Source organism: Pristis pectinata, chromosome 15 (assembly GCF_009764475.1).
Source record: "Pristis pectinata isolate sPriPec2 chromosome 15, sPriPec2.1.pri, whole genome shotgun sequence".
Lineage (NCBI taxonomy): Eukaryota > Metazoa > Chordata > Chondrichthyes > Rhinopristiformes > Pristidae > Pristis > Pristis pectinata.
This window is the reverse complement of record NC_067419.1, coordinates 49,187,315-49,207,659: the sequence shown is the minus strand read 5'-3', so window position 1 is coordinate 49,207,659 and position 20,345 is coordinate 49,187,315. Positions and strand designations below refer to the sequence as shown.

At 51.4% G+C, this 20,345-nt stretch overlaps 2 protein-coding genes across 2 annotated transcripts in view; both read left to right on the top strand.

Moving 5' to 3' along the window:
• LOC127578271 (plakophilin-2-like) overlaps positions 1-12,811 on the top strand; it is a 48,144-nt gene extending 35,333 nt beyond the window's left edge. The window contains exons 7-13 of the mRNA XM_052030075.1: positions 1,420-1,537; positions 2,554-2,712; positions 4,744-4,920; positions 6,512-6,665; positions 8,190-8,379; positions 10,560-10,647; positions 11,221-12,811. Coding sequence (XP_051886035.1) covers positions 1,420-1,537; positions 2,554-2,712; positions 4,744-4,920; positions 6,512-6,665; positions 8,190-8,379; positions 10,560-10,647; positions 11,221-11,304 — 970 coding nt within the window. The 3' untranslated portion in view covers positions 11,305-12,811. The remainder of the gene's footprint in view (positions 1-1,419; positions 1,538-2,553; positions 2,713-4,743; positions 4,921-6,511; positions 6,666-8,189; positions 8,380-10,559; positions 10,648-11,220) is intronic.
• Positions 1-20,345, top strand: part of LOC127578273 (NADH-cytochrome b5 reductase 3-like) — a 644,669-nt gene that overhangs the window by 515,912 nt on the left and 108,412 nt on the right. The gene's annotated exons all lie outside the window — the stretch shown is intronic.

The window sequence follows — 20,345 nt, the reverse complement described above, 5'->3', positions numbered from 1 at the left end:
CCACAAACAGTGTGGACCCATCTACAGGACACACTGCAGCAACTCACCAAGGCTCCTCAGACAGCACCTTCCAAAACCCACCACCTCTACCAGCTAGAAGGACCAGGGCAGCAAAAGATGGGGACACCACCACCCAGAAGTTGCCCTCCGAGCCACACCCATCCTGACTGGGAAATATATTGCCGTTCCTTCACCGTCACTGTACCAGCCGTGGAGTACGGGGAGGGTCTTGGGTTAATACGGCACGGTAACGTAGCGGTTAGCGTTGTCACTATTACAGCGCCAGCAATCGGAGTTTTGATTCCTGCCGCTGTCTGTAAGGAGCTTGTACGTTCTCCCCCGTGTCTGCGTGAGTTTCCTCGGGTGCTCCGGTTTCCTCCCACATTTCAAAGACATACGGGTAAGTTTAATTTGGGTTTAAAATGGGTGGCGCGGACTCATGGGGCCGGAAGGGCCTGTTACCACGCTGTAAATAAAATTTAAAATGTTAAAATTAAAAAAAAAATTTGTTGCTACCTCTGTCCAAACAGCATTTCCTCCACCCAGTCACGTTCCCAGCCCCCTAGAGAGGGACGTGAACCCCCAACCTCAAGGCGGAGAGGTGTGAGAGAGAACCAAGCTGACACTAAACCTAAGGGCATCGAATATAAAGGTTGGGAAGTTATGTTGCAGATGTACAAAACATTGGTGAGGCTTTACTTGGACTATCGTTTTCAGTTTTGGTCACCCTGCTATAGGAAAGATGTTAGTAAACTAGAAAAAGTGCAGAGGAGATTTATAAAGATGTCAGGACGTGAGGGACTGAGTTATAGGGAGAGGTTGAGCAAGCTAAGACTTTATTCTTTAGAGATTAGGAGACTGAGAGTGATATTACAGAGGTGTATAAAATCATGAGGGGAATAGATTAAGATATCTTTATTAGTCACATGTACATCGAAACACACAGTGAAATGCATCTTTTGCGTAGAGTGTTCTGGGGGCAGCCCACAGACGGAGTGAATGCACAGTCTTTTTCCCAGGGCTGAAGGTGAAGGGGGCGAGATTTTACAGGAACTTGTGGAGCAACGTTTTCACCCAGAGGGTAGTCCGTATGTGGAACGAGCTGCCAGAGGAAGTGGTTGAGGCGGGTGCATTAACAACATTTGAAAGACAGTTGGACAGGTACATGGATTGGAAAGGCTTAGAAGGTTATGGGCCAAACGCTGGCAAATGGGACTAGCTTGGATAGGGCATCTTGGTCAGCATGGACCAGTTGGACCGAAGGTCTGTTTCCGTGCTGTTTCTATGACTCTAAGGTTGTTGCTGGGGACTGCCCCAGTGGGTGCTGGGGACTGCCTCAGGTGGACTTTGGATAATGTTGGTGGGTGCACTGGTGTGAGAAAGCTGACCCTCCCTCCTCCCCCGTCGCTCTCTCCCCAGGAACCTGAGTTCATCGAGTCCCGAAGGCAGGAAGCAGATGCGGGAATGTGAGGGGTTAATCGATTCCCTTGTCCTCTACATCCAGTTCACCATTGCCAACAACCAGGAGGATGACAAGGTTTGTGGCAGGGCCGTGTGGTTGGAAGGGCACCTGGAGGCAGGTTTTCCATCCTGCCTCCGTGGGAAATCTCAGGATTTGAGCCGGAGTTTGCAGAGAGTTGTGAAAATGATCAGGGACTTCGGAGTGGACTGCAGAATGCTGTGGTCTGAAAGAGTCATAGAGCAGGGCAACAGGCCCTTCGGTCCACCCTGTCCATGCCATCCCCGATGCACCCAGAGCCACCATCTTCCAGCTGCGTGTCCAATGTGGAGCCAACAGCTGGAAGGTCAGGGGTCAGGTGACCAAAAATGCTCAACAGGAAATCACCAGGAGATCCCATGACCATCTACCTGAGACCCAACCACAAAACCTATTCTTCTGAGCTCACTCCACACACCCCTCCGATCCAGTGGCCAGGGGAAGGAATTATTCAACAACTGTCCCACAGGCTTCATAAGAACAGGAGGAGGAGCAGGCCATTTGGCCCTTCAAGCCTGCTCTGCCATCCATCAGGATGATGGATGACCTTCTGCCTCAGCCCTAATATCTTCATATCCGGAAATCTCTCTCTGCTGTGAGTCAGCTCACTGCCTGAGCCTCTGCAGCCTCCTGACAACCCCTGAGGGTTCACCACCCTCTGAGTGAAGAAATTCCTCCTTAATCCTAAATGGCTGACCCCTTATACTGAGGCTGTGTCCCACTACTGCCCTTCGCAACAGCCGAAGCCAACAGATACAGAACCAGGATTTGTGCCGGTAGCCAGGAGGCGTTTCTACATCCATGTCCAACCCATCCAAAGGTGTGTCTCCTGGTGAGCAGACCTGAGGAGTGCAATCCCTGTCACCCAGAGCGGGGCCTGAGCTGTGCAGTCTCACCTGTCCTACGGACATACTTTGAGGTTCTCACAGGTGGGCAGAACCAGTGCCTACTGGTTTTTGGAGGGTGGGATTAAACTGGTGGGGCTGGGGGCCATTTCCCCGGCCAAGATGGGGCAGGTTGCTGGTCTGATTTCAACCCATCGGCTTTCTCTTCAGTCTACAGAGAACGCCACGTGTGTCCTGCACAACCTCGCCTTCCAGCTGGAGAACGAGCTGCCCCCCGCCTACATTGAGAGCCTGGGCTGGAAGACCGACCCCTTGACCCAGCAGAAGTCGGCAGGCTGTTTCGGAGCTCGGAGCCCCAAGCTGAAGGAGGTAGCTGACTCGCCCCCCCATCCTGCTCGTTCATCTGGGCCTGATCGATGGCTTCACTCACTAGCATGCCTTGTGTCTTCATCACCACCCTATTGACCGGTGCTGCCACTTTCTGGGACCTATGGACTTTGATCTCTTCTCCTCTGTTCATCAACACTTCCTCACTATTTACTCTGTCTTCCCAAAGTGCATCACCTTGCACTTGTTCGGATTAAATTTCATCCGCCAATGTTCTGCCCAACTTTTCATTTGACGTATATGTGGCTCAGAACAAAACGTCATGGTCGCCAAATGAAGGGATTTTTGTGTAGAGCTCGAGGAAGTGGTCGCAGCCTTTAATGATACTTGGCATTGGTATTCAGCAAGGAGAAGGACATGGATGGTGGTGAGAACAGGGAGGGGTGTTGATAATCTAGGGCATGTTGAGATTGAGGAGGAGGAGATGTTGGGTGTCTTGATTAAGGTTAAGGTGGGCAATCTCCCAGGTCCTGATGGGATCTATCCCAGGATACTGAGGGAAGGAAGGAAGGAGATTGCTGGGGCCACAACAGAGATCTCTTTATCATCTTTAGTCACAGGTGAGGTGCCAGAAGACTGGAGAATAGCCAGTGCTGTTCCTTTGTTCAAGAAGGGCAACGCACAAACCACTAGGCCTTACATCCATGGCAGGGAAGATTCTTAGGAACAGGATTTATTTGTGTTTGGAAAAGCATGGAATGATTGGGAATAGCATGGCTGTGTGAAGGGGTGGCCTTGTCTCACGAACTTGATTAAGTCTTTTGAGGAAGTGATACAGATGATTAACGAGGGTAGCGCAGTGGTTGGTGTCTCCATGGACTTTAGAAAGGATTTGACAAGGCCCCTCATGGTAGGCTGGTCCAGAAAATTACATCCTATGGGATCCACAGTGACTTGGCAAATTGGATCCATAATTGCTTTGGTCATAGAAGGGTAGTGATAGAGGGGTGTTTTTCTGACTGGAGGTTTGTGACCAGGGGTGTTCCACAGGGATCGGTGCCATGTGTATCTGTTGCTTGTAATATCTATTAATGATTTGGATGAAAATGTAGGTGGCCTGGTTAGTAAGTTGGCAAATCACATGAAAATCGGTGGAGCTGTGAACAGTGAGGAAGGTTGTCAAATGATACAGCGGGATGCAGATCAGTTGGAAATGTGGGCAGGGAAATGGCAGATGGAGTTTAATCCGCACAAGTGTGGTGTTGCATTTTGTGAAGTCAAATGTAAGAGGAAAGTACACAGTAAATGGCAGGACCCTTAGGAGCAGTGATGATCTGAGGGATCTTGGGGTGCAAAGTGGCCACACATGTGCCTAGGATGGTAAAGAAGGCATATGGCATGCTTGCCTTCATTGCTTGGGGCATTAAGTATAAAAGTTGACAAGTCATGTTGCAACTGTTTAAAACTTTGGTTAGGCCGCACTAGGGGTATTGTGTGCAGTCCTGGTCACCGCGTTACAGGAAGGATGTGGCTTTGGAGTGGGTGCAGAAGAGGTTCACCAGGATGTTGCTGGTTTAAAGAATATTAGCTATAAGGAGAGGTTGGACAAACTTGGGTTGTTTTCTTTGGAGCGTCGGAGGCTGAAGGGAGACCTGATAGAAGTTTATAAAGTTATGAGAGGCACAGATAGGGTAGTCAGGGTCTTTTTTCCCCAGGGTGGAAATGTCAAATACTGGAGGGCACAGGTTTAAGGTGGGGGTGGGGGGGGGGAGTTTAAAGGAGATTATGAAATTTGTAAATTCACTCAGGGTGTGGTGCATCAGTGAGTGATGTAGCAGTGTACATGTGCCCAGCAGGACGATTGCTGTCTCACTGACAAGTGATATAGCCACACTGTCTATAATATTCTTCTCAGACCAAACGTTTAGTCACCTGCCCTCTGACAACGTTCCCTATGGCCCAAGTAACCCTCCCATGAATGGGATATAACATTGGGGCCCTCCATACACTGCCCACTGGGAGAGGAGGGAATTCTTGTGAAGTTAAGCTCAGTCTCTTGGTCTCTCACATCAGGAGGCAGTGATCAGCAGTGCGTGTATCGAGGAGAAGAGGAACCCGTTGGGCGTGGAGTGGCTCTGGCACAGTCTGGTTGTGAGGATGTACCTCTCTCTCATCGCAAGGAGCACTCGCACGTGTACACAGGAGGCATCTCTGGGAGCCCTGCAGAACCTCACAGCCAGCACTGGACCCGTAAGATAAAAGCCCGGCCCCGCTGCCTGCAATGAGAGGGGTGGGGAGGGGAGATCCAGCTGTTGCCAACTCCTCATGTTCAGCCCAGTGTCCGAGCCCCAGTGCATGGCTCAGTCTCTGCTCCCTCGTTCGGTGGTTGCTGGGTTCAGTCTGTAACACTGATCCTATGTTTACAGGGTTTACTGTGTCACAACCACACAGCTCTCGCCCCCCTGGGTCTGTACCGGCTGAAACCAGTGATGCTGAATTCTGATATTTTTCTAAGTATTTCTTTACAATGTAGAAGGAGGCTATTCAACCCATCGATCTATACTGCCTTTCAAGCAATCCCTTTACAAGTACGAGTAGTGTAAGTGGGTGTTTGATGGGCAGCCCGGGATCAATGGGCCGAAGGGCCTGTTTCTCCGTGGGATGACCTTGACTCTAATCCCATTTCCTCATTCCCATCAACTCCCCCTGGATTCTACCCCTCACCCAGGGGTAATATACAGCAGCCAACTAACCCACCAACCAAACGGCTTTGGGATGTGGGAGGAACCCCACGCAGTCACAGAGAGAACGTGCAGACTCCTCACAGACAGCACCCGAGGTCAGGATTAAACGTGGATCACTGGAGCTGTGAGGGGTGGCTCTGCCTGCTGCTCCACTGTGCTCCGAAGTACAAATCCTGTTGTGCCTCTGATCATTCGACTGTGAGGTACAGTACACCACTGGTGTAAATATGATTGTCGTGACTGGTCATTGTTACAGACATCAATTACCTTTCAAGGAGGCATGAGCTGGATCCCACTCAGCCCCTGAGTCTAGTGAGATCCCAGCTGATCTCTAACTTGCTGCCTACACTCACCTCGTATCCTTCAGCTGGCAGTCCCAGAGTTAACGTTTACAGCCAATCCCACATCAATAGCAGTCACCGGAAGAACATTCCGACTTTGCCATCCCCTTGGTATCGATGTGTTCGTGACCTTCACTACAAAGGCCAGGGTCCCATTTCCCTTCCCTGTCGCTGCTCCCAGACTCCCTGACTCCCTGACCCGTAGAGAGAGCGTCTCTCCGTTAATTCCCCTTTGTATCTTGATGGTACCAAATGGTACTAATTACCAATACATACTATTACACTGCTATCATTAACTAAGTCACTGATATTGCCAGATAAGATAAGACATTGAAACACATAGCGCAATGCATCTTTTGCGTAGAATGTTCTGGGGGCAGCCCGCAAGTGTCGCCACGCTTCTGGCGCCAACATAGCATGCCCACAACTTCCTAACCCGTACGTCTTTGCAACGTGGGAGGAAACCGGAGCACCCTGAGGAAACCCACGCAGACACGGGGAGAACGTACAAACTCCTTACAGACAGTGGCTGGAATTGAACCCGGGTCGCTGGCACTGTAATAACGTTACACTAACCGCTATACTACTGTGCCTGCCATCAGCAGTTGAAGCCAACCCTGGAAGCTTGCTTGAACTCTCTAAAGCCTGTGTATGTCTCCCTGCCTTACCCATTACCACAGCTTTTCCCAGGGGAAGAGGTCAGGGAAGGTTGATTGCTGTGGTGTTGAGGTTCATCCATTCCTTTGCCGGTTGTAGATGGGGTACACCATTACTGAGGTCATCACCACGAAGGAGAACGGTCTCCAGCACATCCGGCGGACACTGCACTCCAAGGAGCTTGGTGTGCAGAAGGCAGCTGTCTCCTTACTGAGAAACATGGCTCGGAACCCCAGGGTCCATGATGAGCTGGGTGAGTGGCCAGGGGCTTCACGTGCGATTCACACTCACTCTCCAGAATCCCTTTAAAGTGTTTTCAGGGTTGGTTTAGGGTCACAGAGTCACACAGGATGGAAACAGGCCCTTCAGCCCAACTCATCCATGCTGACCAAGCTGCCTACCTGTGCTATTTGCCTGCATTTAGCCCATATCCTTTCCTATCCATGTACTTGCCCAAATGCCATTTAAATGTTGTTAATGTACCTGCCTCAGCCACTTCCTCTGGCAGCTCGTTCCATATACGGACCACTTGCTGCTGAAAAACGTGCCCCTCAGATCCCCTCTCAATCTTTCCCCTCTCACCTTTAACCTGTGCCCTCCAGCTTTAGACTCCCCTACCCTGGGGAAAAGACTGTGAACACCCACCTTATCTAAGCCCCTCATGATTTTATAAACCTCCGTAAGGTCACCCCTCAGCCTCCTTCGCTCCAGGGAAAACAGTCCCAGCCTATCCAGCCTCTCCACATACCTCAAGCCATCCAGTCCCGGCAACATCCTCATGGATCTTTTCTGCCCCCCCTCCAGCTCAGTGACGTCCTTCCTCTAGCAATGTCCTGTGCTTGAACCTTGTTGACAAACTTCCTATGAGGGACCTTAATGAAAGCCTCATAAAACTGCAAACACACCACATCGACTGGCTCGGCCATATCTGTTCTTCCAGGTACATTCTCAGATAACTCCAATAAAGTAACCATAAACGCAGCAAGGAGTCTACTCTTGTACAAACTCCCTACGCAATGAAGGCTGACATGCTCTTTGCCTTTCCGCTACTGACTCTACGTGCCAGTGACCCTTCAGTGTTCCGTGTACATGGACTCCCATGTCCCTCTGGTCGCCAACAACTTTCCAAAAAATACTCGAGCTTTCTATTTCCTAGCAAAGAGGCTGCCCTCTCGTGTTTCTGTGTTATATCCCGTCGGCCAAGTCCTCTGGACTTGGGACAGGAAGGTACAGACCCAGTGGAAGTACAGGAAAAGCACTCTCCTCAGTCTGTGGCAGGACAGGGACGGGGTCGGTTGGTGGGGGAGGGAAGGGGACGGATCCAGTCATTGGGGGTGGGGTCTGTCAGTGGGGAAGGGGGCAGGGATGGAGTCAGTCAGTGAGGGAGGGGACAGGGGAACAGTGTTGGTCAATGAAGGAGGGGATGGCCAGTGGGGGAGGGGATGGGGATGGTAGGGCAGTGGGGGAGGGGACGGGGACGGGGACAGAGTTGGTCAGTCGGGGTGGGGATGGGGGAATGGTGTCGGTCTGTGAGGTGGGAGAGGGGACAGAGATGGAGCTGGTCAAGTGGGGGAGGGAGACAGGGACAGAGTCAGTCAGTGGCTGACTCTGCGGGTCAGGAGCCTCTCCGTGTTGACCCTCCACCTGCTGACGGTTCAGGTGACGGCTTCTCACTGCCCTCCTGACCCCAGGGCTGGTGCAGGGTCCACAGGCACGAGGTGCAGCCCACGACCACCCCCCCCGTGGGACCAGCTGTTCACTGTTCCTCCTCCTGCAGCCAACCTGATCATGCCGGACCTGATCGCCATCCTCCCCGAGGCAGACGAGGGCTTCGCCATGGCCGACGACACAGCCGGCCTCACCTGTCAGGTGCTGCACAGCCTGATCCAGAACAACCCGCAGAATGCCCGCAACCTGATCAAGGAGGACGGACTGGGGAAGATCGTGGCCTTGAGTCGACACAGCCAGTGAGTGGACACAGAGCCATGGCTGGTGGTTAAAGGGGTTAACCCATTTTGCCCCCCCCCCCCCCCCCCCCCCCCCCCCCCCCCCCCCCCCCCCCCCCCACCCCCGGTCTCTCTGCACTGTGTGAAGTGGCAAAGACCAGCTGCATTCCCGCTTCTCTCTGTCGGATCCGGTTATTTTTGAATCCGCAGGTTCTTTCAGGAGTCCAGGAATGAGTTGAAAACAACTTGGTGCTTCACAAAGTTGTATTGGAAAAGTTTAAAACAAAGAAACAGTCACAGAGCACATGGCACTGGCTTTACTGCTAGGAGAGGAGCCAAGACAAAAGGAACTAAAGGTGAACTAGGACCGGAGGAAGAGAGAGAGAAAGACAGAGGCAAGAGAGCAATGAACAAAAAACACGTTTTATACCCGAGATAAGAGGTGCTCCTTAGCTAACAATAGTCCCATCAGAAAACTTTGATACCTGTGGCGAAACCAACCAATGAGAAAACACGTAGTCACCTGATGGACGAACCAATAAGCTTGGAAGCGGCCATTCCTTGTGCAGCCACTTAAACCCTCTACATTTTAAAAATCTACTTAAAACAGTTGAATCCAACATCTCCCTCCCGGGCCAGCGGCGTTCCCGCTTTCCCCTCTCCCTTCCTCCTGGGCCAGTGGCGTTCCCACTTCCTCCTGGGCCAGTGGCATTCCCGCTTCCCTCTCTCCCCAGGCCAGCAGTGTTCCCACTTCCCTCCCTCTGGGCCAGTGGCATTCCCATTTCCCTCCCTCCGTCCCTCCCTCCCAACAGTTGGCCTCACTGGTCACACTTGGTTCACATAGATTTCCAATCCGCCTGTGGGAATTAGCCCGGAGCTTGCGGGACTCCCCTGCTGCTCTTGGGACTGAGTTCCCCAAGGCCCTCAGTGGGAATGACCTCTCCTGCCAGGAGGCGGGCTGAACTGGGGGGGGGGGGCGGGAATCAGGGAGGGCAACCACGGGAGGGGCAGTCCCTCATGAGGAGGGGAAAGGAAGGGCACTTCAGCCATGGGAGGGGATGAAGGGACAGGAAGCCCCCCATGAGAGGGGAACCCACTGGAAACTCCTGGCAAACGAGAATAGTGGAACAACACAGCAGAGGGAACCATTCATTCCATCGTGTCTGTGCTCGCTCTGCTCTTCCCCCACCCAGGGATTTTAATCCTTTAATTCTTTGCCCAGTTCCCTTTTGGAAGCTCCTGTCGAACCTGCTTGCGCTGTCGCACCCCAGCGCACACAAACGCTTCCCGCCTTCTCCCTGGCTGTTCTCCACTCCAACCTCGGCTCTGCCCAGTCACTGACCTGTGGGAAAACCTTTTCCTTCACGCCCTGTCCAAGGCTTTCAATGTTCCAAGCTTGGTGTCAAACACAAACTGTGAGAGGGTGCCCTGCGAGAGGATATCCTGTGCACCAAGCCCAGGTAGTTGGTGTCTGTCAACAAGAGCAGTGGTCCTAATATCATCTCCTGGGGAGCCTTGGTGTTCATTCTGCCCAGAATGTTCGTTCTGTTCATTCTGAGAGACGCCATTTGCCACCACTGTCTGATCTCTACCCTGGATCTAAACAGCCATCGCCTATTTAATCCGTGAGTAATTTTGTCTCTAGGCCTCTGAAGGTGCAGGGACATAACATCTGCCCTCAGTACCCCACACTCTGCATCTTCATCAAAGAACGCAGCAGGGAGGGAAGGATGCTGAGAGGCAGCAGATGGAGAGCAGGGGAAGCACGTTGTGTGGTGACAGGGTGACCAGCATGAAGATGACCGGCTGAATGGCCTTGATGAAGTCTGTGGAACCAGAGTATTAGACAGAACACAGAACAGCCCAGCACAGGGACAGGCCCTTCAGCCCAGCATGTCCGTGCTGACCATGATGCCGCCTCACTGATCCCACCTGCCTGCATGTGGTCCCTACCCCTCCCTCCTCTGCCCGTTCGCATATCTGTCTGAATGCTTCTTAAACATTTATCGTGTCTGCCTCCACCCCCACCCCTGGCAGCACATTCCTGGCACCCACCACCCTCTGTGTATAAAAAAAAAACTTGCCTCGTAAATGTCCTTTAAACTTTCCCCCCTCACCTAAAACCTGCGTCCGCTGGTATTTGACTTTTTCGCCCAGGAAGCAGACTCTGACGACCTAACCGTTGTGCTGCTGTTTTTCAGTAATACCCCGAGCCATGCAGGGAAAGCTGCCTCCAACCTGCTGTACACACTGTGGTTGTTCCGGGATCTGCACAGCGTCTATAAGAAGGTACATCACCAGACCGTTTCCTTGGGGAATATTTGTGGAAGTGTTGCGGTGATGTTGAGTTTCCTCAGCGTAGCTGCCAAGTCTGAGTCGGATCCAAAGCGGGACCCCCTTCAACACCAACGTAACCCTCAACAGCCCACCACACCATCTCTGCACTAAAGACAACTGCTGGCTCTACAAGGAAACCCACCGGCACTATACTGTGAATTTTCCAGTCCATCAATGGCCTCTGCCCTCCCCAATCTCCACAGCATCCACCACCCCTTTCTCCCTCTGAAATGTTGGTATGCCCCCAGTAGTGGGTTACACTGTGGGAGGGGCAGTACTGAGGGAGGGTCACACTGTGGAAGATTGTGGCTCCTTCTGCTCTCTGTAGTGGATGTAAAAGGCCCCTTAACACTGCTTTGAACAGGGCAGTTCTATCTGGAACCTACCCAATGTTTATCCCTGTCCCTGAAGTGATTTGTAGATTACTTTGGGATCTCCTGGGGTTACTTAAAGCTCTACAGAAATGCAAGTCTCTCTCCGTGTTGCTGTGTGGGTCATTGTAAAATTTCTGTGTTCTCTTTGAAGGCTGGTTTCACGAAATCCGATTTCATCAACAGTCGGACAACCAAGGTCTACCACTCTCTCCGGGATCAGAAGACATTGTCTTGAGACAGGCAGTCGCCCGTGCTGACATTAACCTGGCCCAACGATGCTCTGTGTATAATGTGATCTGTGGACTTTCACCAACTCAGCTTTTCCCACTCAAAAACTGATTCTCACCAGCTTGGGAGATACCAGAAATCAAATGTTAGCTAGTTCCACGTTCATAGATGTTCAGGTAGCATTGAATGAGTTGGACCTAGCACAAAAGATGTGTGTTGTAGAACATGTCACATCATCCATGGTTAATCTCTGAAGAGGAAGTTAATTTTTCAGATTGTTTATGTGATACGGGAGACACTGGCAAGACCAGTATTTATCTCCGATCCCCAATCGCCCCAAGGTGGTGGTGGTGCCTTGTTGAATGTGGCTGTTTGTGAGGTGGAGGTGCTGTTGGGGGAATTTCAGGATTAGACCCAGTGATGTCAAAGGAACAGTAGTGTTCCCACTTCTCACCCTCCCGCCTCTGTCTCCCAACTCCAACCCTCCCCCTCCTCCACCTGCCCATCATCCTTCACCCCTCCTTGATCCACCAATCACCTACCAGCCCCTGCCTCACCATTTCCCCCAGCGATCTCCACTTTCAGTACTGATACAGGGTCCCGACCCGACCCTTTCCCTCCACAGATGCTGACTTGGTGGGGATCCAGCAGTTGGCCGTGTTCTCCTGTGTGAGTTAGTGAGATCTTGGATTGGATAAACATTTGAAACAATGAAACACAACACGAGAGGAGGGGAGGGGGGGATTGTGACTAGTCTTCCTCTGTAGAATTGGTGGCAGTATCATTAGCTGGAAGCCCCTCCCTTATCTGTACAATTTTACAGCCCAGCAATCTGGGAGAAGGAGATGGGGGGCACGTGCCAGAGTTAAGGTAATTAACAAATTTAATTGCAGCAAGATCAGTAAAACCCCTTTGCCTTCCCAGTGCCAGCGAGCCCTGCAAGAACAGACCTCTGGCTCTGAAGGGGACATATTTAAGACTGGCGCGGGGCAATTTTCTTTCTCTCGGGCTTGTTTTTGGGACTCCCTTCCTTAAAGGGAGGTGGGAGCAGAGTCTTTGATGATTGTTGAGGCAGGGGTAGCTGGATTCTTGGTAAACCAGGGGTAAAAGGTTACCCTGGGTAGACTGTACTGTGGAGCTGATTAGCTCCTACTCCAGGCTCCAGTGTTGGTGTATTTTACAAAGTGAAGTTGATGCAGGCCTTTGTCAACGTGCTGGAACAGCGCACTCGCCCCCAGCACAGGGTGATCCAATTTCAAGGCCATTGTCTCTGTTATTTGGTTCACAGGTGATGGTTGGTGGTCTTGCAAACCCTTCTGGCCATCTACATAGAGACCCTGATCCCACCCCTCTCTCCCAGTCTCATTGCAATCTCACTTGGTGTTGAGTTTTATTTTTTGATGGGCTTTTTCTGTTATGAGTGATGGTGAAAGGTGTTTTCAGAGATTCCAGTGCTGGGGCTGGGTGTTTATAGTTTTTGTTTAGTGTTAAGGAAGTAAAAGCAGCTGCCATTGCCTGATGCCTGATCAGTTACTGTTGGACGAGCTGCATTCTTTAACCGAATAGAACCCTGCCTTCAGCTTCTCATAACACTGCGGGTGTCCTGATCTGTTATCAAGCAGCCGGACTTCCCACGCCAGAGCCCCACGTGCAGTGATGTGCTCTCCCAGTCCTGGCTGGAAAGATAACATCTGCGTGTTCCTCCCGTGCGTCCGCGTGTTCCTTCCACACGTCGGGGCTGGAGGCTGTTGGGCTCGGGGTGGGGTTAACGTGCAGTGGGTGCCCCTGCCAAACCTGCAGCCCTGTTAGTTTCATGGCTGCTGAGACCATAGGAGCAGAATTAGGCCATTCGGCCCATCCAGTCTGCTCCGCCATTCCATCATGGCTGATTCTTTTCCAACCCCATTCTCCTGCCTTCTCCCCGTAACCCTTAACCCCCTTACCAATCAATAACCTATCAGTCTCTGTCTTAAATATACCCAATGAAACGGGCAGCGAGAGAGCAACGAATCCCACAGATTCACCACCCTCTGGCTGAAGAAATTCCTCCCCATCTCCGTTCTGAAGGGATGTCCCTTTATTCTGAGGCTGTGCCCTCTGGTCCTGGACTCTCCCACTGATGGAAACATCCTCTCCACATCCGCTCTATCCAGGCCTTTCAGTAACTGGTAGGTTTCAGTGAGATCACCCCCTCATCAAATGCTCCTCGCGTTAACCCTTTCGTTCCTGGGATCATTCTCGTGAGCCTCCTCTGGACCCTCTCCGGGACCAGCACATCCTTCTCAGATACGGGGCTCAATGAGGGCAGAATGAGGCCGTGGAGAGGTGAATAACTGGTTTGGACCCTCCCTGGGTGGTATTGGCTGGGGGAACATTGGGGGCTGTCAGTCCCCTCAGTGTGACCAGCCCATCCACTGACCCAGGGTATGAGGGCAGGTGGAACGCAGGAGAGGGGAGACCTAACCGTTCACCCCTTGTGAAGAATAACAATTGACATTAATATTTATATTAATTTGTTGGGGTGAGACTGCCACTGGCCAGCTTTTCTTGCCCTCCCCACATGTCCTTGAGAAGGTGGGGCTGAGCGACCTTCAGTCACTGGGTCCTTGTGGTGAAGGGGCTCCCACGGAGCTGTTGGGGAGGGAGTTCCAGGGTTTAGACCCAGTGACGGTGAAGGAATGGGGAAAGATTTCCTGTCAGGATGGTGTGCAGTGGAGGGGAACCTGCAGGTGGTGGTGTTCCCCTGCTCCTGCTGACCTTGTGATAGAGGTGGTGGGTTTGGGAGGGGCTGTTGGGAGTAGCCTGGGTGAGTAACTGCAGTGCATTTAGTAGACTGTGCACACTGCAGCCACTGAGCGCCGGGGGTGGAGGGACAAAATGTTTAGGGGGGTGGATGGGGTGCTGATCGAGTGGGCTGCTTTGTCCTGGATGGTGTTGAGCTTCTTGAGTTGTTAGAGCCACCCTCATAACATCCAATGGTGCATGAAAGGAGTGGAGACCAACCGTGTAAAGGAACATCTGCACTCTACACCTCGATGGTCAAACTACTGTGGACTATAAGATTTCTTTATTAGTCACATGTACATCAAAACACACAGTGAAATGCATCTTTTGTGTAGAGTGTTCTGGGGGCAGCCCGCAAGTGTCGCCACGCTTCTGGCGCCAACATAGCATGTCCACAACTTCCTAACCCGTACGTCTTTGGAATGTGGGAGGAAACCGGAGCACGCGGAGGAAACCCACGCAGACACGGGGAGAATGTACAAACTCCTTACAGACAGTGGCTGGAATTGAACCCAGGTTGCTGGCGCTGTAAAGCGTTACACTAACCGCTACACTACCGTGCCTGCCCATGAGAGTTTTCTGATTAGTTTTATAGGTTAGTTTTCTGATGCCTTGTACTTCGTTCCCACTGTTGAGCTTGAGGACTCCCCCTTATCCTGACAATTCACTGCCCCTTCAGATACACTGAGTTAATCAGGATGAGAGACAAATTGTTTTAAGGAACCCCAAACAGAGACAGCAGATTGGGGATGGAATTCTGGAGCTCAGGGCCCAGGAAGCTGAAGGCAAGGCCACTAGTGGTGGAGCGATGGGAATGGGGACGGAGATCCTGGAGCAGATTGCAGATCAAGTCAAGTCGAGTTTGTTGTCGTGGGCACAAGTACGGTGAGGTACAGGTACAATGAAAAACATGCTTGCAGCAGCATCACCAGCACGTAGGTACACACAACACAGAATATAAATGATACATAAGTTGAACATAAATTATGCAAGAAAGAAAAGACTGTACAGTACAAGCCATTAGCGAAGACAAAATCAGAGACAAGTCCCTGATAGTGCGAGAGGTGGTGCGTCGTGTTCCGTTGCTGAGGTCGGGTTAGGATTGTGCAGATCGGTTCAAGAACGGAATGGTTGAAGGGAAGTAGCTGTTCCTGAACCCGGTGGTGTAGGACTTCAGGCTTCTGTACCTCCTGCCCGACAGTAGCTGCGAGAAGACGCCATGGCCCGGATGGTGGGGATCCTTGATGATGGATGCTGCCTTCTTGAGGCAGCACCTCCTGTAGATTGGTATTGGTATTGGTTTATTATTGTCACTTGTAATGAGGTACAGTGAAAAACTTGTCTTGCATAACGATACTGAATCTGGCCACACAGATGCGGTCAGTGGTGGGGAGGGCTGTGCCCACGATGGACCAGGCTGTGTCCGCTAGTCTCTGCAGGTAACAGCTGAAACAAACAAATAACGTGAACCCCCACTTCCCCTTCGGCCCTTCTACTGGGTAATCACCCAATGCAAGACCCCCAGGAGCTTCCCACCGAGTTAGAATGGTTGCAGTGTTAATGCAGCTGTAGACCCCACACTACACCTGGATCAAACCTCAGTTACCCCTAATGTAGAAACTATGTCCCCTCATCTGAGTCTGTCCCACCAGTGAAAACATCTCAACATCTATCAACCCCTCTCAGGATGTTTTATGTTTCAATAAGATCACTCCTCATTCTTTTAACCTCCAAATACTGACCCAATCTGTTTACCCTCCCTTAGAGTTATAGAGTCACACAGCACGGAAACAGGCCCTTAGGCCCAACTTGTCCATGCTGACCAAGATGCCCATCTAAGCCAGTCCCATTTGCCCACGTTTGGCCCATTTCCCTCTAAACCTTTCCTATCCATGTACCTGTCCGTGTACCTGCCTCACCCACGGCAGCTCGTTCCATATACTGACTACACTCTGTGTTAAAAACAGGTTTCTATAAAATCTCTCCCCTCTCACCTTAAACCTATGCCCTCTAGTTCTTGATTCCACAACCCTGGGACAAAGACTGTGTGCAATCACCCTGTCTATGCCCCTCATGATTTATACACCTCTATAAGGTCATCCCTCAGTCTCCTACACCCCGAGGAATAAAGTAGTAGCCTGCCCAACCTTTCCCTATAACTCAGGCCCTCAAGTCCAGGTAACATCCTCGTAAATCTTTTCTCCAGTTTAATGGTATCTTTTATGGCATCTCTCCTGATAGGAGCACCCTGTCATCGCAGAATTACCCTGGTGAATCTCCTTGGACTGCCTGCGATGCTGGTACTTTGAGGTGTGTTTCCCAGTGCTGGGCCACAGATACTCTCTGGGTGGACACAACATCGCTCCTCATTATTCACACCTTGGCTGCAATCCCTGCCCTCCAGCCATTTTACACCCTTCCACAACCATCACTTCACACCAGCTAATGAGCCCAATTATCCATGGTAAAATGCACTTGCAAATCTTTCAACCTGTCAATCACCCCTCTCCTGGTTGCATAACTTGCAGAGTCGCATCAAATCATGTCCTCTCCAATCAGCCTCCCAACTTGTGCTCTGGTGATAAGCAGTCTTCCTGAGCTGCCATTGGAGATGCTTCTCGCTGCAGACCAACACCCTGACGTTAATTGCCTCAATCCCTTCTCACCCCAGAATCAGAATCAGATTTATTATCACTGACTTAAATGGCATGAAATGTGTTGTTTTGCGGCAGCAGTACAGGGCAAAGACATAAAATCACTATAAATTACAAAATAAATAAATAGTGCAAAAAGGAGTAATGATTCATGGGGTCATGGACCGTTCAGAAATCTGATGGCGGAGGGGAAGAAGCTGTCCCTGAATCGTTGAGTGTGGGTCTTCAGGCTCCTGTACCTCCTCCCCGATGGTAGTAACGAGAAGAGGGCATGTCCCGGGTGGTGAGGGTCCTCAGTGATGGATGCTGCCTTCTTGAGGATATCCTTGAAGGACTGCCTGTTATCAACATCTTCTGTGCTTTGTTTGAGAGTGGGCTAATGGGGCAGTAATGAGGGGGCCTGGAGAGGAGAGGACACTCCTGGGGAAGTTCAGGGATTGTTGAGGTCAACGTTGTAGTTGGCACTGGAATCGTCTGGCTGGGGGTGTGACAGTAGCACTGGAGCCTCATACTATAGTCCCATGAGGGGAAGGATCTGTTCCTGAATCGTCGAGGGTGGGCCTTCAGGCTCCTGTACCTCCTCCCCGATGGTAGTAACGTGAAGAGGGCATGTCCTGGATGGTGAGGGTCCTCAGTGATGAATGTCGCCTTCTTGAGGTACCACCTCTTAAAGATGTCCTCGATGGTGGGGAGGGTTGTGCCCGTGATGGAGCCCCCATTTTCCCTGATGTCTCCCCCTCCCCAGGGAGAGCCTGTCTCCAGGTGCCGATCGTTCACTGGCTGAACCTCCCAGGTTGGGACTTGGAATCTAATGACGACTGACCTGGTGTGTCTCCACACGTTCTACCGTGTAAAGAAATTAACATCTAACCTCTGTAAGATCAGATCTGACACTGTGATCCGATGCTATGTGTAAGATCAGATCTGACGCTGTGATCCGATGCTGTGTGTCAGATCTGATGCTCTGTGCCTGTGATGCTGCTGCAAGTAAGATTTTCATTGCACCCGTGCACACATGGACTTGTACATCTGACAATAAACTCGACTTTGACAGAGGGAGGTCATTGTGGACCTTGAGCAAGTTCTGCCTGCAGTCAGATCATTGACCACTCTGGGCCCTTGCACCATTGACCACCTGTGTTCCCTGCCCCTGGACACCCCAAAACTGTCCCCCCCCCGCACCCCCCACCCCAGTCCCGTGACCCATGGGCTTCATCGGTGTTTTGGGGGAGAGACCCCTCTGTGTGCAGACTTTCCTGACCTCAGTCCTGAACAGTCCTTGTTGAAGGATCTCATTCCCTTCCAGGCTGCTGAAGCCCTTTGCCACTTTAACCCCTCCATTACATCCCCTGAAGCTACTTCACCTGGTCATAACCTCCTTCTGGGTACATCGCGGCAAACTCTGTAACTGGAGACATCCACCGATGTCAGTGTCCTCTCTCAGGAGGGACCCTGGTGAAACATGTCGGAGTTTCCCTCTGGGTTAGCAACTCAGATCGTAGGAATATCTTCTTGCAGAGAGTGGTGAGTCTCCGGAATTCTCTACCCTGGAGGGTGGTGGAGGGGGATCATTGGAAGTGTTTAAAATGGAGGTAGATAAACTTTTCAGCGATCAGGGGCTTGAGGAATATAAGGAGCTGGCACAGGAGGGAACTGAGGCCTGGGGCAGATCAGCCATGGTCATATTGAATGGTGGGGCAGGACTGAGGGGCCGAGTGGCCTCCTCCTGTGCCTGTTCTCTTTCCTCAGTGAGACCCTGACTTGCCTCAGCAATGGGCTTCCCTGTGAGATGTCAGCCTGGTTACTGTGGCTGACTGGGCAAACACTGGCGATCTCTGGCAAAGATTTCCAACACCCTTCAGCACTCAGTCCTAAGGTATGTACGGAGGTTGGGGTTGGAGCAGCTCAGTGTCCCAGGGCAGACCAGCCCGCACCGGTGGAGGCAGCTACAGAGAAGTGCAGAGCAGGCAGACAATAAGGTGCAAGGCCATAACGAGGTAGATTGTGAGATTGAAAGCCCATCTTATTTTACCAGGGGACTTGGGATAGAAGCTGTCCTTGAGCCTGGTGGTACGTGCTTTCAGGCTTTTGTATCTTCTGCCCGATGGGAGAGGGGAGAAGAGAGAATGTCTGGGGTGGGTGGGGTCTTTGATTATGCTGGCTGCTTTACCAAGGCAGCAAGAAGTGTAGACAGAATCCATGGAGGGGAGGCTGGTTTCTGTGATGCGCTGGGCTGTGTCCACAACTCTCTGCAGTTTCTTGCAGTCCCGGGCAGAGCAGTTGCCATATCAGGCCATGATGTATCCATATAGGATGCTTTCTATGGCGCATCAATAAAAATTGGTGAGTGTCAAAGGGGACATGCCAAATTTCTTTAGCCTCCTGAGGAGGTAGAGGCACTGGTAAGCTTTCTTGGCTGTGTCCTCTATGTCATTGGACTAGGACAGCCAATTGGTGATGTTCACTCCTAGGAACTTGAAGCTTTCAACCCTCTTGACCTCAGCATCATTGATGTAAACAGGAGCGTGTGCACCATCCCCCTTCCTGAAGTCAATGACCAGCTCTTTTGTTTTGCTGACATTGAGGGAAGGTTGTATGCCCTGACTGATGAAGGCCAGTGTGCCAAAAGCCTTCTTCAGCACCCTGTCTACCTGTGACTCCACTTTCAGGGAACCATGTACCTGATCTCCAAGGTCCCTCTGTTCTACCACAATCCCCAGCGCCTTGCCATTCACTATGGAAGTCCTACCTTCATTTGAATTCCCAAAATGCAACACCTCACAGTTATCTGAATTAAACTCCATTTGCCATTCCCTGGCCCACTTACCCAGCCGATCAAGACCCCTTGTAATCTCTGATAACCATCTCCACTGTCTACGATACCACCTATTCTAGTGTCATCTGCAAACTTGCCAAGCAAATCAAGCGCAGGTGGTGGGTGGCAGTGTCTGATTTCCCAAGATGCCTGAGGGTGCAGGTAACCAACGTTTCCTCCCAGGCCAACATCCACTCCCCCAAATTGACCAGGTAAACCCTTGCTCCCTGCTCCTCAGGCAACTATTCCCTGTCATCGCTTCAGGGAAGTTCTCAATGAAGTCCTTCACACCTGCAGCACAACCTCCCGACCTGGACGTCCATGCCCCCAGCAATAAATCAGCACCTTGGAGACACGAGAGACTGCCGATGCTGGAATCTGGAGCAACACATCTTGTTTACTTTCCAATTGTTTCCTGCTGTGCTCAGTAACCCTGTGATCCCTGTACAAGGATACCCACATTTACATCTCAGCCAATCGACCCCTGCTCCACCTTTTAACAAGATCGCGGCTGATCTAAAGAGCTGATCATTGACTTCAGGAAGGCAGGAGGTGCACACGTACCTGTTTAATTCAACGGTGCTGAGATCGAGAGGTTTGAGGGCTTCAAGTTCCTAGGAATGAAGATCACCAATGGGCTGTCCTGGTCCAACCACGTAGACGCCACAGCCGAGAAAGCTCACCAGTGCTTCTACTTCCTCAGGAGGCTAAAGAAATTTGGCATGTCCTCTTTGATCCTCATCAATTTTTATCGATGCACCACAGAAAGCATCCTATCCGGATGCATCATGGCTT